The sequence below is a fragment of the Grus americana genome, chromosome 8 (assembly GCF_028858705.1).
Source record: "Grus americana isolate bGruAme1 chromosome 8, bGruAme1.mat, whole genome shotgun sequence".
In the NCBI taxonomy this organism is placed as follows: Eukaryota; Metazoa; Chordata; class Aves; order Gruiformes; family Gruidae; genus Grus; species Grus americana.
This window is the reverse complement of record NC_072859.1, coordinates 8,339,775-8,356,953: the sequence shown is the minus strand read 5'-3', so window position 1 is coordinate 8,356,953 and position 17,179 is coordinate 8,339,775. Positions and strand designations below refer to the sequence as shown.

General features: G+C 39.5%; 1 protein-coding gene across 3 annotated transcripts in view; it reads right to left on the bottom strand.

Annotated features, from left to right (window-relative positions):
• DNM3 (dynamin 3) overlaps nucleotides 1-17,179 on the bottom strand; it is a 180,096-nt gene that overhangs the window by 55,215 nt on the left and 107,702 nt on the right. For all 3 annotated transcript variants that reach the window (XM_054833478.1, XM_054833480.1, XM_054833479.1), the window contains 2 exons: nucleotides 12,529-12,638; nucleotides 1,503-1,614 (listed from right to left, as the gene is read on the bottom strand). In XM_054833478.1, coding sequence (XP_054689453.1) covers nucleotides 1,503-1,614; nucleotides 12,529-12,638 — 222 coding nt within the window. The remainder of the gene's footprint in view (nucleotides 1-1,502; nucleotides 1,615-12,528; nucleotides 12,639-17,179) is intronic.

Here is a 17,179-nt window from a genome sequence, read left to right as displayed (position 1 = left end):
AGGGAAGACAGAAGAGAAGATTAGAAATCCAACTAGTTTGTCTTGTTTAAATATAAAGTAACAGATATATGAATATGATAAACATGTCACAGAATACAAGATTAAACCAGAGGAGGCAACATGCTGTTTTGACATCATTATTAAAACCTGAGCAAGAAAAAAAACCCCTAGTACGCTATTTTGATCCTAGTAATTAATTAGGTAACCTCTTAAAACTAATCATTGTAAAATGATTTCTGATGGTCTTAGGTAAGAACTGATCTACTGGGACAGGCAACATACTGAAGAGTGATCAAATTTTTACTTTTTTTTTTTTAAAAAAAAAAAAGTAAAGTCTCCTGCTAAATTCATATTTGACCTATTTTAAAGAATCATCGTCATCATCACCACCCCTGTTTATTCCTACAACAACTGGAGAATCCAGAAGTTCAAGGATTCCCTGATTTATCTTTTGATGGTAGCCTTGCAACTTGGTATGAAGAGAAGAGCTGAGGGTTGTTTGTGTGCATAAACAGCAGCCGGAGGGGATGCAGACAGAATTATACTGGAAGCCATGGAGGAATCACAAGTATAAGGGAAATTTGAGGAATAGAAAGGTGAAGAAGGTGGAAGACAGCACAAGACCTGGACTCAAGGGGTCCGGCCTTCCCATGGGAAACAAACAGGAAGAAGAACAGATTTCATCAAAATCCAAGCATCATTTCTCAGAACAGATCTTCCACTGAAGGAATCTAGCAGACCAGCAGACCTACTGATGAAAGGTGAACCATGCATTGGAGAAACTTTCAAAACCTCAAATGACAGGTATTTTTGCTAAACAGCCTTCTCTCTGGATACACCTCCTCGAAACTTCACTCGATGTTAAATATCAAAATAACTAAGTCCAAAAAATATGAAATGGTAGTTGGGCACATTCCATTTCCCGACTTTCTGTCTTTTCTGTTAAATTCATAGAGGCTTTTTTTTACTGTACCCTGTTCAATTTGCTCCACATGACGCTTAGCTGAGTAAAACTGCCTTTGGAAAGGTTTAGCGTGTCTTTCATACACAAAAAAACATGCAGTGAATCAGTAAAATAAATATACACGATGGCCTGGAATGCTTCTGTCAGTTCTGTAATACAGAGCTTGAGGGAATAAACTCTTCAAAGCACATCTTTACCTTAGAGGACATTAATAGAAACAATGAAGCTCAGGAAATCCCAAATTGCTCAATGCTTTTACTACACAGATCCAATTAATAACATTTTGGAAGGTTGGGTTGGTTGGTTTTGTTTTGGCTTTTTTGTTTGTTATGGTTTTTTTAATATTGAGGTTTGATGCACAAATTGGATCTTAAAATATTTCATTATGAATATTCCAAAATTACCACAGAAGAGTCTAAGGAAAAGGCTACCATTTCTTGAGATATCTTGCAGACATTGTGTTTTCCCAGATGACACGATTGTTTTTTCTGACTCAAACAGAGCAGCTACTGGAAAACTAGTGAGCTGTTTAACTTACTGAGGATTTATCAGGATAGACACCGGCTCGTAGCAGAGATGCCTTCCAGCTATCCACCTCCTCTTGGGAGTCACAGGCTAGCTCAAGGAAACGGTAATCCTTGTAAACATTCCTAAAACAAAGAGCACCACATTGTAAAAGTAGCATTTTACTACTCTGTATCATGCACACAGCATTTTAAATTAAAAATCCTTTGGGATCAGAAATTACTTGGTAATTGTTTTGGACAACAGACTTTATGGGACAGGTGCTTGTTTAATAATTACATGGAGTACTTAAAAATATCTTAGAATGCTACAGCACAGCTCTGGAAATAATAATCATCTGAAAGCACCGTGAAACTACTTAAAATCAATTTTCCAGCTTTTGCTGGAAATGGAGCACTTTTAGGAAAAAAGGCTGTTGTGATGCAGAGGACAAACACATAAGACACACCAACAAAACTGCATGTCTTGTGACCGATTCCTGCCGAAATCAATAAATATCAAAATAATTAACGATGCAACTTTTTCCCATGTTAAGTCCTTTCAGTGCATTATATACTCCTGTCAGTCTTTAAACATCATCAGTAAAAGGGGAAAGAAGACAATGATAATCAGATACTTTAAACAAACAAAACAAACCTCTGACGTCTGTCGTCCTAGTAAGAAAATTGGGCCACATTTAAATAACACCTCTTGCAGGTAGTTCATGCAATTAGACAAATATAGGGAATCACTTAATGGAAGAAAAGAGAAAGGAGGAAAAATACGTAAGCCGTAGGAAGGTGGTACTTGTAAATTCTCCAATAAACAGAACAGATTTTCCCCTTACGGTTTAGCCATTAGTTTCCGAATTCAAATTCTATATACAGACCAGATCGCTGTAAATTTGTCAGCCAACAGTCTTTTTAGGAAAGGCCACAAGCTTAGCTGACAAAGGTTAGGAAACCACATTTTGCTGGATCTTAACAGTTGCAGAAGAATCATTCTTCCATCGCAACCAGACTGTTTTCCTTCCTTAGCAAGCCATGGAGAAGGGGCAGTGGGGATGGGGAGGGGGGTTGATGGAGATTACTTCACTTTCAAAGACAGCAACGACAAGGGGTTCTTTGGTTTCATTATGCAACTACAGAGGTCATTTCTACCCCATATTTTGAGAAAATCAATTTGAATACACTATAGAACCAGGAAATAAAGCTATTATTATCATCACTGCCTAGACAAATTTCTTTAGCATGCCGGGACCGGTGGGATTTCACCGTCATGCTGCCGGAATACAACCGACTTGATGTAATTCCCACTCACAGAAGCGCTCCTCCCTTACCAACAATGTCACCAGACAGCTCCTAGCCCTGCTTTTTGGGGCGGTCTCAGGAAATAGATGGGTAGAAAAATTGTAGTTGAACAGCATGTGTTCGAGCATGAAGAAGTCCGCAAGGGGACAAAGAGACGCTACAGGGTCAGGTCCCAAAGAACTCAATAAAAATAAAGAGAGAAGCAAAACGAAATTGCCAGAGAAAAAATGCTTTAATTTATTGTTAGGAGAAACTTTTACTGAGATAAGTTTTTTGGCTAAGTCAACTAAGCAGCTATAACTTTGAAGAAATAGGAAGCTGAAATGTTAAAAGGGTAATCTCAGAAAAGATGACTAAAAATAACAATAGAGCAAATAAAGGTTGTAAAACACAGTGATAGGGAAGTTCCAAAAATACTTATCTGCAAGAGCAAAACAACACGACACCAGCTTGTGAAAACATTTTTTCAGGACTGTCACGTTATATATTAAACTTTTTGCCATTTTGTGACTTGCTACGTCAAGCGTAGCCATACAAGAAGGGATTTTAGCCAACCGCTTTGAATGCACAGGAACTGGCAGTCCTGCATTCCTGTCTCCATACCAAGACTTTTCATAGGTCTAGGGACCTATGGCCAAGCAGTTGATGTCTCCAGCTCTCCAAGGCCCCTCTCCCTGTAGTATCTGAGAGCTCCACCATTTCAGAGTAGCTAATCTTACCCCCCACGCACCACAAACGACACAAGTTTCAGCATAAGTGAGGAACTGAAGGACGTACACACTGAGCTAGAACTCATAGGAAGCTTGCCGTAGGGTAGGCAAACGGATGCTTGCCTCCCAAATCAGCTCTACTAGACTCCCTTTGCCCTTCTTTCTTCCAGAAAGGCTGACAGGCACAGGAACCTTTCAAAGGAAAAAAAACCCCACAAAGTAACTTCTGAAAAGACTGTGCCCTTTTTCTCTTACTAGTGGAATCTTACAAAAACACATTAACATGTTTTACTCATTAGGAATCCACTGGCATCTCATGAAAAGCTGTAAAAACGTTCTTGAAAACAATTCAGATTTTCTGTTTTGTTCTCTCTTCCAGTTTTTAAAATTGCTGAAGATATCAACACAGAAACAGTTACTACTCAATCCTCACCTACTTACTCCATATGGAATACAGTGAGGTCATGTTATCATTGTCATCTCTCTAACAGCTAAATGGGATGTTATACATCAAAGAGAATGATATAATACAGGATAGCAAGAAGTAAAAAAAGATGACCTCTCAACAAGACAATCTTGTTGATATTCAGGCATCTTTAAATCTAAGGGACTGTAGAAACAAAACAGATACAATAAATGGGAACAGGCCTAGAAGTCCAATTTGTGTGCAACATTTCCTTTGAATTTTAACATTTTTTAAATGTGAACACACAAACGGAGAAGCTGTGTGCAAAGCTATATGCATATACCACATCTGCCTATGCTGCTTCCTCCTGTAGAGTCTCATCATTGTAACTTAATATCCTGCATAGTATACAAAAATGTATCTATATAGTAGCATTCCTGGAAATTAACACACTACTACTTTTTTTTCCCCAGAGTGAAAAATACAAAGGGTTACCATTTGTTATCTGCAGGTTTTATTATACTCTAGATAAATAAACCTCAGGAACTGCATTCCAGAAAAAACCAACATCATTGCTCAGGGAGATGAACAGACCCTTGGACTAAAAGCATCAGTTCCGATTCCGGCATGGTTCCACACTCAGGACATACCTTCCCTAGGCCAGGCTCGTTACTTGAAAGTCCAGCAGACACCCAGCTGTAATTTTGCTTACCCAACAACTTCTTCACTTTTTTATTACCTTTGTTTCCAGCATACCTTTGTTTCCTTTCCCCCGTATATTTTAGGGCCCAAAGTGAACTTTCTAATGCAGAAATGACCTTTACATTGTCGGTAGGTATTTCTTTAACCCCTCCAATCACAGACGGATCCTAACATGAAAATGCAGGAATGGAGTAAGATATTTGAAAGTGTACAAGAGGAAATGGAGAAGGGCCAGACAAGTTTGAAGACAGCCCGGCTGAGAGTTACTGAGATTCCTGTCCCAGCCTGGGCTGTCAACACTGCGTAGGGAAGGTTCGACTGCCTGTAGACTAGCAGAACTATACAATCCAGGACCAACAGGTGAATAACACACAACTGAAAATCTCCCAGAAAGAATTTTCAGTTGCCTGCCGAGGTGGAGGCAATACCAGTAGGTTTCCTGATACAGCAGTTGCACAGCAAAACTGCTCGCTATCTGAGCAGACTCAACTGCCAGACCTCAAGAGCTATAGTATCTCTTGCAATTTCTTAATACTAAGATAAGGTTAAAATATTTATCCCAAACAAACCTGGAAAGATTTTAAGGACAACCGCTGTAGACACATTACAAATCCAGTTGATATACATGCGTATATATTAATGCATATCCACATATTAACCGTACGCAGAGACAGCTTTTAGATTGAGTTGGATCTGGGACATTTCAGTACACAAAGATGTACTGTATATGCATGTAAATTTTTTATATAGGGAGAAAATACAAACCAAGATTAAATTAAGATGTATTTATTCTTGCCAATAAGGGAGGAGACAGAACAGCAATCACAGAGCAAGAATATTAGTGAAATTTTTAGAACTTTAATCCTCCAAAGAACACAAAACCACATTTAACTTCAGCAGTTGCACTGAAACAAGTGAGGCTACTCACAGACTGAAAGATAAAAGAATATCTTCTTTTACAGGGATTTCAAACAACTGTGCTTATCATCTCAAATAATTTTTTAGTAAACATCTGTTCTTTTTATTAGGATGCAAGCAGAATTAAAATGAACATTAGACATCTAGAACCAAATTTTGTTCTATGAAAAACACAAAAGATTCAATTCTTAGATATTTCTTATTTGATTGAAATCATACAGAATATGGGTTTCATAAACAGTCACCTAGAATGAAAAAGGGAGAAAATAACTCCAAATACACATGCACAATTGGGAACGATAATCTTGGATGAAACTCTATTGTACGGTTTCTAACTACTGAACCTGCAACTCCACTGTATGCACTCTGCTTATTCAATCTTAGTCTCAGTCTACCATTTTAGACACCTATAATTCCACAATGGCTGCTCTGACTATATGCACTATTTTTCATATAAGAAAGCTCTACTACAAGCTCCGCAAATCGTATATTATAAAGAAACAAAAATGACCATCTGCTCTAACAGCAGTGACTAACATTTTCTGTCAAGGCATGCCATTTCAGATCAGTCCAATGTGAATGCTAATTAAAATTAATTACATATGTCTCTGAAGATTTTTTTTCTTAATATCCAGAAAAGCCAAAGAGACAATCTCTGAGACAATGTCATGACATAAGAGCACTTCAGCATTTTACCACCTAACTCATGTAAGTGGTCTCCCAGAAGTATAAAGATCTTTTCAAGATATCACACACAAATACACAAACAAAATCATACCATTTTAAGGTGAAAATGAATAGAAGATATGCTGATCGCTATATAGCCAAGCCTGGATAATGAAGTATCTAGAGTTCTATATGTAATCCAGAACCGAAATGCAGCCAAAACTAATATCACATAGGCCAACATCTGCAGTAGTAATAGTAACTGGCACTCAAATATTCCATAACTCCCTGTTGAAGAAGGTTTGATCCTTTTCGTGGTGAGGGATGGAAGTCTGTTTTGGAACCTGCCTTGGGGCCACACAGACGCAAAAGCTGCTCACAGCTGTCAGTCTCTCATCACGCACGGAGAGCACGTCTCCTGCTCCGGTCCGGTGCTGCTCCAGATGGGGCAGCGGGACCCAGACCTTGCTGGGTCACAGTGAGCAACCGAGGCGAAGCTGTCCTGCAGGCTGAGGCAAGTTTACCAGCCATGACACGGCCAACGCTCACAACCCCCGCGTCCCTGGTAGGTGTCACTAACGTTTCAGATCTCACACAATCACTTAAGGAACTTTCCTGAGGTACAGTGTCACTGTCGTATTTAAGGTATGGGTTCGGCCTGGCTGTTTCCTTTCCCTGAGAATCCCCTTTTGCTCTGTAATACCAGTTTTAAACCTCAATATCTGCACCACCTCTCCACCATACTATGTTTTATTTATCACACAAAGAATTGTTGTCAATAATGACAAAAAGGAAATATTCCAGGAAAAAACCCAATTTTTTTCTTCTTTTACTTTTTTTTTTTAATGGAATGGACTTGGGGGATAAAGGCTAGTTATTCCTTGGGTTTGTATATTTTTCCTGTTCTTAAATACTGTACTCACCAGCATCTTAGAAGTTTGTTTACAAATGTTAGCAGCTTTTTTCTGGATTAAATTTAGGGGGGTGGTTAATTAAATACATTCTCATTCTTCCATTTCTAACAGAGAGGGCTCTGAATAGCTTACAGTCCAGCTCTTCCTGGGGCTTAGCTTTCCGAGTAATTCAAAAACAGTAACTAAACATACATCTCATCTTAGGCTTTCTCCTTTAGCCTGGCTTCCATCCAACACCTCCTCTGACCCGGTCTCCTTTCACTAGTTCCCTTTATTTTGGCTCTTGCCCAATTTCCCTTATATACGGAGAGCAGTTAACTACTTGCTGTCCATAAGAAGAAATTCAGTACTTAAAGCTCTAGTGCATTTGGAGTCCCAGAGAAGACCTGTGCTCCACCTCCTTCTACAGCAACATTGAGCCAGCAACATGCACCCAAAATAAATACTGTCATACCTTTCACTTAGTAGACGTAGCGTGCTTTCCTGGGTTCTACTAGACAACACAGTTTCTTGTGCAATACGATTCCTGACAGTCAGAGTGTACTCACGAGTCAGAAGCTAATATTTATCATCTGGCAGTTCTATTTCCAATCCTATTGTGTGCCCTCAAAACTTCCTTTTGATGGCTCTCCTCTCGACATCCATCTGTTTCTCAGATTAAGGATCTGTTTCTACAATGAGCCTGCCCCAAACAGTCAGCTCCTGCAGGGATGGTAGGTTCTGTCACACTGCTCCATGATTATTGAGGAGCATTAAGCTCTTAGGAACTGTTCTTGTGAAGGCAAACAGGAACAGTTCTGTGCTTTGATCCCCCTATCGTACAGAACCACAGAGGTGAGGAAAGCAACACCGTTATTCGGTTTCATCTGGGTCCTGGTTGGGCAGGAAAGCAAAAGACAGGGACACTTGGTGGGACCTTCCTCTGCAAGGAAGGGAGAATTTCACACATCGGTTCTGCTGCTTTGGTGCCAAGGAAAGGAATGAGTCTGGAGAGGAACTCAGCTTCCTGCACAAGAAAGACTACTGTAAGAGACTCTCCGCCACGTAACTCTTCCTCATTGTACAGTTGCTACTCCCAGTATTGGTAGGAAAGGCCTGAAAATTCACCAACTCAGCCTACTGCCATTTTATAATCCCAAAATCTTTACCTAGTAGAATCTCTTCTCCCACAACAGAGAAAGAATTCATGTCTCCAGACTTGGAGAAGAGGAGGAAAGGAAGCTTTTTCTCTGCTTGTAGCAAAAGAAGAGAGTTTTTACTCATCATTCCTCCTTCACTTAAAAGAGTAGTATTTAGATGGAGTTGTAATACAGTAATACACTTTACTGACCAATAGATGAGGAAAAAAGTGCAACTACTGTACTGCAAAAGCAAAGGCCTACTTTAGCATGACACAGGATCTAGTAAAATAGTGCCACGTGGATCCTGAAGTCAACTGGGCAAGATCATGAGAAATAACAACTGCTTGCCCTTCTTAATTAGGGAGAGAAGGGACCATTACACAGACCCTGAAGGGAGGCACTTTTAAGACTACAGTTCTTGTCCCAGACTACAGGACTTAGCTAAAAGAAAAAGCACCAACCAGCAAAAAATTTTTACAGGAAATATGTGGGGAATAGGCAAAGTGTTTGGAATAAAATCCTAGAAGGAAAGTAAACTTTCTGGCATGGGGAGAATTTGTTTTGTTTGTTCTTGAACCCTGCACAAGAGTCTTACACATTCATCAATAAGGCAATCACGGTTAATCTACTGTATGTAAGCACAGGCACTAACAAAATCCTCTGTCTCCCATTCTTAGCTCTGCCTAACAAAGTCAATCAGCGGCTACATCTACACAACTTCACATTATGTTCTACAGCAGTACTGCAAACATTAGGTTTTTTCCTACAGTATAATTATTTTCAAATACTATTCATATATTTGGTTTCTTTTCCAGCCTAAAAGACTTGCCAGCAGTTTACTATGGAGGAGAAAAGGATGGTCAACACAAAATAGCACTCACTTTCTCGACAGCTTTAGGTTTAGACAGGTACTGCTTGACCTTACAGCTCAACTTCCGTTGCTTAAAGGCAGACTCATATAGATGGACATGGCCAAAAATGATCCAGGAGACAGAGGGGCACTTGCTCTACTATACTTTACTGCAATACCTAGTACTGCTAAGGTAAGTAAACGAGAAGAGTCCATCTCCAAAGGTCTTCCACGGAGTCTCTAAATTAAGTAAATGGGCCCACTCAAAAACTTTAAATAATTTAGTTTGCTGAAAAGGAAAACTCCCTCTCTCATTCTTTAAGCAATATGATAACTATTTAACACCAAGAGTTTTCCTTTTTTTTGTTGTCTTTTTTTTTTTTCCTAAATTTTAATTAGAAAGTAACGGGAAAAGAGTTTAATTATTTCACAATGCAGCCTTTTCATAAACATACAATTATGTTCATTTCATGAGAATTTATCTTCACTGTGAAATCAATCGTCACAGTCTCCATTTACTATACATTACCAAGTCACATTTGATTCCTGTCAGAGAACTGTTGACTTCTGCAGTAAATCAAAATGACAGATACTGTTAGTTTCCTTCTGCATCTATCCGCAAGCCTCAGCTAACTCAAGATGGTTTTTCCTTCTATGCAGTGAAACGAGCATTTTCCTGGTAACTGTATTTCAGAACTGGAAAGGTTTTCATAAATGGAAAAAATGCAGTGCATAATCCAGGAAACTATTGAAATGTACAGTATCAGAAACATATGGCTGTAGCAAATACCTATGCAGTGAGGGGCTGGGAATGAAAAAGAGAACAAGCTTATTAAAATTTTTCTCCTAAAGGGATTTTGCTTGAAAATTAAAATACTTTAACTGAACATTAAGAAAGTTTGCATAGTTGATTAAAAAAACCCAAAAAAACCCAACAAACAAACCAACAAACTGCTGCAGATGATGGGAAAAAAAAAAAAAGAGATACAGAATAAGCTCCATGCTATCATGGAAGCTGGAACAGATGATTTTGCCTTTGTTCTTTAATGATCTACATCTTAAACAGCAAAATGGTTCCATAACCAGAACCCTCAGTGGGCAAACTCAGAAGGAGAAAGCTGATTTCTTTCTCAATAGCTAAGTTTTCTAAATTAAAAAAGCAACCACCACCACCTCCTCCCCAAAAAACAACAAAAAAACCCCAGAAACTATGTTACTTTTTACAGGAATTTTGAAAAGCAAGCCATATTTGTACACACACACATTCAGAAACCAGAAATCAATGGATTAGCATAAAGTAAAACAACGAGACTCCTTATTTCAACAGATTTTACTGATTCCCTGTTTCAGCTTCCCTAAGAATCTGGGACAGGGAACATAGTCCCCCGTTGAGGGCCAGATCACTTTACTCAAGCCCCAGTATCCCTGCTTCTGCTGATACAATCTCTGAATTTAGGCGACGGTGGAAAATGATACTAAACTTGGTTTTGACCTATTTGTGCCAGCAGGCAGATTTTTAGAAATATCAAAAATCAGCTGGTTTACAGTAACAGAGGAATCACTGATGTAATTAGAATTCAATAAATATTTCTTCAAGTTCTGCCTCCTTTTAAGCTGGAAGACTGTCTTCATAAACAGCCACTCCCAAGGCAAAGTTATTTTGTCGTCTTATCACTGTGCTGTCATGTCTTCACATGCCCACGTAGATATAAGGATGTTTTTAGAGCAGCTTGCAGATGCTGGAGGGTCTACTCACAGCCCAAATGGGCAGGGTTATTACAGACACGGCAAACATTTTAGACATCTGATTCTGAAATCCTGGCTGTCCAGCGCGTATGAAGATTCAGTGAAAATGTGAATGCGCAGCTATGTAACACCCGAATAAATCCCAAACTTGCCAATGGAAATGCACGCTTCTCTTGGATTTTCACGGCAGTTCAGTGATTAATATTTAAGACAATGAAAATATTCAAAGCCATTAGCCAAAACAAAGGGGAAACAATGAGCTAAAATTAACAGATTTCTCATGGAAGGAACTTAATATGTACAGCTGATATCAAACCACCAGGACAAAGTTATCTTTCTTGACTGAAATACGTGCAACATTGGGACGATTCACACATATCTATAGCAGAATAATCATAATTACATTAATTTCCAGCATCTGAAGATCATTTATGTTTTTAAAAACACGAAAAATTTTTCCAAAGCTTTTTTTTCTGTGCTCCAGAAATGCAAGCGGTCAAGTGTTTGAAATCTTATTCCCAGCAAGTATGTGCATGACATACTTTCAAAGGGCATCTCCTGGCAGACAATGTCCACATGTAGGCTAGCTGAGATGTCAGCAGATGTAGGCAAAGCCTTCACGGGGTAGTTCAGAGCGAGACTCACATTGCGTCCTCATGTTTCTGGGGCCAGCAGAAACTTGACAGCCCAGAAATCCTGGGCTTTGCTTTTGTTTTGCAGGAGGGAGGGAGGGAGGGGCATTCCCTGCTTCTGAAAGGACTATTTCTGGTCAGTTCAGGAGCAACAACAGCTGGCTCTGCAGGGAGCCGCATCCAGCCCTCATCATCTTGAGCAGCATCTGAATGTATTGCCAAGCTTTGGCGATGCAAGGGGAGAGCGGGTGTGAAGGAACTTAGAAGGGAAGAGGAAAACAAGGGCATCTATCCATGCTACCACTACAATTAATTGTACTTATTTTCCTGAAAAACAACTTAAAGAAATTGCACCTATCTGATGAATGCAATTCCACTGAGACAGCTGCAAATGCAACTCTCCTCTTCAGTAAAAAACTCTAAAATTTACAGGTCACTTGTATGTCTTTAAGTGTTGCCACACTTCCTTGACTTATTTGTGCACAGTAATCAATCGGCTGTGCATCAGGAGTAGGCTTCCATAGAGTACCCACACCACTTAAATCAGAGGATGGAGTCTGAAAGGAAAAGTATGAGGCAAACACTACGAAGCAAAGATTCTAATTAATTAGGAAAGCAGAGGACTCTCATTTGTTCTCCATTCAGCAGTATTTAAACCCAAACAAACAATAGAATGACTCCCAAGATTACAGACAGGCAAGATTTTCCACTGGAGAAAGTGAAAAGCAATGATGCTTTTGTGATTTACACCAGTTGAGTCTGGTCACAAGGTACAGAAGTCATGAATGTTTTGGTAAGCCTAGGTGATTGCCAAACAAAACAAAAATAGGATCAGGAGATGATTATTCAGCCATACAGAAGAACCAGATGACTAATCACGGAGCTGTTTCACCCCATGAGTGGCTCGGAGGACACTAACCTTTCATCCCATCGTTATGCAACAGCAAAGCAGCAGATAAATCAAGAATATCAAGATCTTTGTTCACTCAACATAGTGGAAATACCAGAACTGTGCTCCCAGTTGTTAAAATGCTCAGCTAGATATAGTTTTATAGAAGTATCTGCAGAATAGCACATTTTCTTACCTCTGCTCCGTGTTAAACAATGCAAAGATATGTTTGCTAGACATAAAGCTCTTTTCAACATCTCGTACTTTCAAGTTGTCCAAAGGAAGCATATACTTCTTCTCTTTTTCCTAGAAAAAAAAACAAAAAACAATAAACACGCCAGATTAAAACAACACTGCGTGACAAGTCTCAAAGAAGCCTGATCTCAGCAAGTTCTGTTTAGTTGGTAATGCCTTCGGTACATTTATTATCGTAAGGGAATATTGAAGTGTCTGCTTATCTTTCATAGACACATCTGCAAGAGAAATCAAACCTCAATTCCAGTTCTGTTTTTCACTGACCCTTTTAAAACATTCCCTAATAAAAAAATTCCATCTCAAACACATAAGCATCTACATTTTTTATTCTCCATCCCTCTGAATTCTAAAAAGAAATGGGTCAGACTTAACTAAAATGAAAGTATCTAATCAATACAGAACTCTTCTACCATGTCCGTGTAGCAACTGGAGTAACCTGTGAAATAAAATTCATCTCTATCTAGAATTACTATTCTTAATTATTTAAGGGTGACATTTTGATGATCTCAGGGATAAATTTTCATTCCTCCAGTGGAAAATACAAAAATCATACAAATCAATCAAAATCATACCATCATCAAGGCTTTAGATATACCATACATGAAAAACCCCAGACCCTAATCCAACCAGCTCGTTCTCCAAACAGCAGGAATGATCTTTTCACTCTTGCTGTAGCCATCTCCTTTCGCATTTCCATCACAACTCTCATTTACGGAACAAACACTATAATTTCACCTTTTCTAGGTTTTTTTGCTTCCTGTCACTCCAAATTAAGGACTAATAACACTCTAACTACTTCATGATGTCAGAACAAAAAAGCCCTACGATAATGAGCTATTCCTATTGCGTTAAACTTCAATGAAGTCCTTGTACGGATGGATAAACCAGGGCAAAACTCTCCATTTTGCTTTGCAAATACACCTGATGCTAAGTAGAAGCGATTCAAAGACCAGAGGGGTAACCCTCGCGTTCTCATTCCCCTATTCTGGTATTGCACATCGCGATAAAGTAGCCAACGAGGGTACTAACACAGTACAGAGAGCGCCATGGCTGTGGCAGCAGTGGAGCAGGGAGAGAGGATTTATGCCCTGGAATTTGTGTAGCGGATACCAAATGAGGTTCTCGTGAATCTGACTACCCAATGACTCTACGGAAGTTCAAGAAATCACCAAAGGTGGAAAGGTTAGGATTCCTTCACAGTCCATTATCTGCCAACATAAAGCAAGACTGACTAGTCTCGGTCTAGCCATCATCAGAACCAGCTGCAAAGCCTAGCACCCATGGCACTGGCTGGAGAATCGTGAACTGGGACACCACTTATGGTGGCTGGCTCAAGTAAGAAACACGTGATAATAGTTTCTTGTGTGCCATAAAAACAGGGCAAGAGGGACAAACCAAACAAGGATTCATTTTTCTCAGTACATATTTCCCAAAAGAAGTACACACAAGTAACTTCCACTGCGCAGAACTGGAAGGAGTCCTAGCTAGACAGAGATGTGCGTACTGTGAGGGCAGATGCAATTCAACTTGGCTAAGCTTTAGCAGATTGCAAAACTAAACTGGATGAGAACGTACCTAAGAGTGAAACTATAAAAATACAGTGACGTGTCCAACAATGGCTCACTTTCCTAGACAGCTTCATAACAGGCCTCAGTAGAGGAAAAAGCATATTTCAAAGGCCCTTCTGGAAAAGCATGGTTTCTACTGTCTGGTCTTGTTGAATACAAAAGTTATCAAATCCAGTGTGGGAGTATTACATAAAGAGTATCTAATGGATTTTCAAACTGCCTCTAGCTTAGCCACCCTAGAAGTTATTACCCACAAAAAATCATATATATATATATATATGTATATTCTTTACTCTCTCATCTACCAACAATTCTGATGAAGGAGCCTAGCTCTGTGCCAGTCTATAGCTATTTATCACAGTTCGTACCTATATTCTGCTTCCAGGGAATACACACTCTGAACCTTTGGGGTTCTCCCTGAAGGGAGAGTATACTCTCATTCCACTCAATAAGTATTACCACTGAGATAAATAAAACTAAGCAAAGTCATAATTTACCAATAAAAAAGTAAATAAATAATAGTAAATGAAACTAAATAATTTATAGATCAGATATTTATGTATAAAAATTAGAAGTACATTGTCCTCTAATATTGATTTTTCTTGATATGATCTGTTTTGAGATTATACACTTATGCCCTAAATAGTCCTGGTAGCATTTAAAAGGTAACAATGCGTTAGCTTTGCTGCCATGACAAAGTGACACAGACTTGAAAAATATCCTAGCATATAAATTCAGGAGAACACATATTAAACTTTGTATTAAAAGCAAATCACCTTTTTCATTTGAAAGCTGGACTGCATGGCAATGTAAGATACTTTGTTTTCTATTTCAAACATTTAAGACAGGTTATATAAAAAATATTTTGGGCAGAAATATCAATGTTATTTATTCCGTCATAACAAAGAACAAGAACTAGATAAGCTTAATTTTTATTCTTTAAAACTTCTTTCACTATTACAGAATATGCTTATAATGATTTACTATTCAATTACCAGAAGTTTAAGAAGTTTCTGATGCAGTGTTTGTTCTGACAGACACTATTTACTGACAAACCGAGCAGCTACAGATGAGTAAAAATAGAACCCAATGAAAAAAACTATACCAAGAATCTGATTGTCTAAACAAAAATTCCACAAGCAGGAAAGTTGTATAAAAGTTTGATGCCAAACTGTGAGAAAGTGTTTCTTCTGTAGCCACCAGGAAAAAGGAAATGCCTACTGAAGGCTAAGAAGTGGTTGGTATTTATTTACATGGCCTCCTACCCACATGCTGAGACAGAGCAGTTTCCAAGAACGGGAAATCATAGGGTGCCTATGCTTGAAGCTAACAGAGACAGCATGTCACATAGGAGAGATCAGACCCAAACATGGCTTAATTCCAGGAGAAAGGTATTACTGCAACACTAAAGCCTGGCAGCAAAACCCATAGGAACATTTATTTTCAAACAAAGAGGAAAAAAATGTATGTAAACGGAGCATGAGCTAATTCAACAGCAGAGGAGTCCAACATCATTTCAGCCTTAGCTCAATTAATATTATGTTATGGCAGGGCAAAAAAAGCTCCAGCCAGGACTATCTGTGCGTGTTTCCCCTCCTGAGAGGCTGACAGCATAAGAAACAGGGAATGTATGAAGCCTGGGAGGAATGGGGCTAGGCACGCTTCTAAAAGTGATGACATGCGCATAACTGTGGGTCCAGTTTGTCCCCCTCAGCATTTGTTCTTTTTTATTTATAGATTTTTATTTTTATAATGGGGCAGAGAACTTAAGCGTGACACGAGGGGAAAAACCAGCACACGCTGATCTCATGTAGAGGCTTCGCCTCCCTTTTTCCTATACAGAGTAGAGAAGGAGGAAAAAGCGGGAGGTAGCACGGCCCATTCCTGTCTCTGTGACATGAAAAAATAACCCCGTAATGCACCTTAGAAAAACAAACCAACCTGCTCGCCTGGGGAGGCCTTCCCACCCCTGAGACGATGTTTCACCACTCCTGGGCATAAGTAGCGCTCACAGCCTAATGGACTAGTTCTGTGCTCTGACAGGCAAGTAAGCTGCCAGGAACTGACAGCATGATGTAAATATGCCATATTACAACTGCCCCTTCCTTCTGCAGTGTTTAAACGTACTAAAAATAAATACTGCCAAAGTCCAAAATGGCACAAGGGATGAAAAAAAATACAACAGCAGCTCCCCGCCCTCCCAGCGAGGTCTCGGCCAGCACTTCCAAGCTAATGAACTTCATTTCCAGCCAGGGGCAGAAATTATTCCCTGCTTTCGGAACTTCGTAGGCTCCATCAGAACAGCAGAAGAAGAAACCTTGGACACAACGTCAGCTAACTGGATTACAAGGGGAAGAGAATTCCCTTGCTTCAAAGAAAGGAGCTTATTAAATTACTTCAGCTTCTTGCAGTTATCAAAGGTGATTCTCATTTTTATTTGTCAAGATGGCTACTGCGCAGCAGCAGCAGCACGCAAGACCAACTCTACTCCCCATTTCATATCCTGAGGAACAGAACCAAAATTCATGCAGGACAATTCAAATATTTGATGCTCAGATTTTGAAAGGCAGGTCTGAACCTGAGCGTTGGGCTAATCGCATCTTCAGTTACATCACGGGGAGCACCAGCTTCCACTGTGGGGGTCACGACACCAACCAAAACCTGTCTATGCTGACTGTCGGAACCACAAGTCCGAAGAAATCAAGCTCCCAACTGGAAGTGCTGGCCACACTGGAAAAGTTGGAACAAATGCTGGTTTACAGCAGGATTCTGTACTGAAAGTACAACTCTCAAGAGCCATTACTGTGCACGGGTAGCAAATATAGGTATCCACGGAACGCCTTGCCATTAGTACTAGGCATTAACAAGTATCAGCAATCGTGAGGCAAAATGGCAAACTACTTTAAAATCATAAACCGAGGAAGGACGGCTTTGAATTAAAGCCTGGGAACAGCAGATAAAAAGGTTGGCATTTCTGCCTCTGAACTAGATTGCCAGACCGGCACCTACTACTCTCTGTATTTG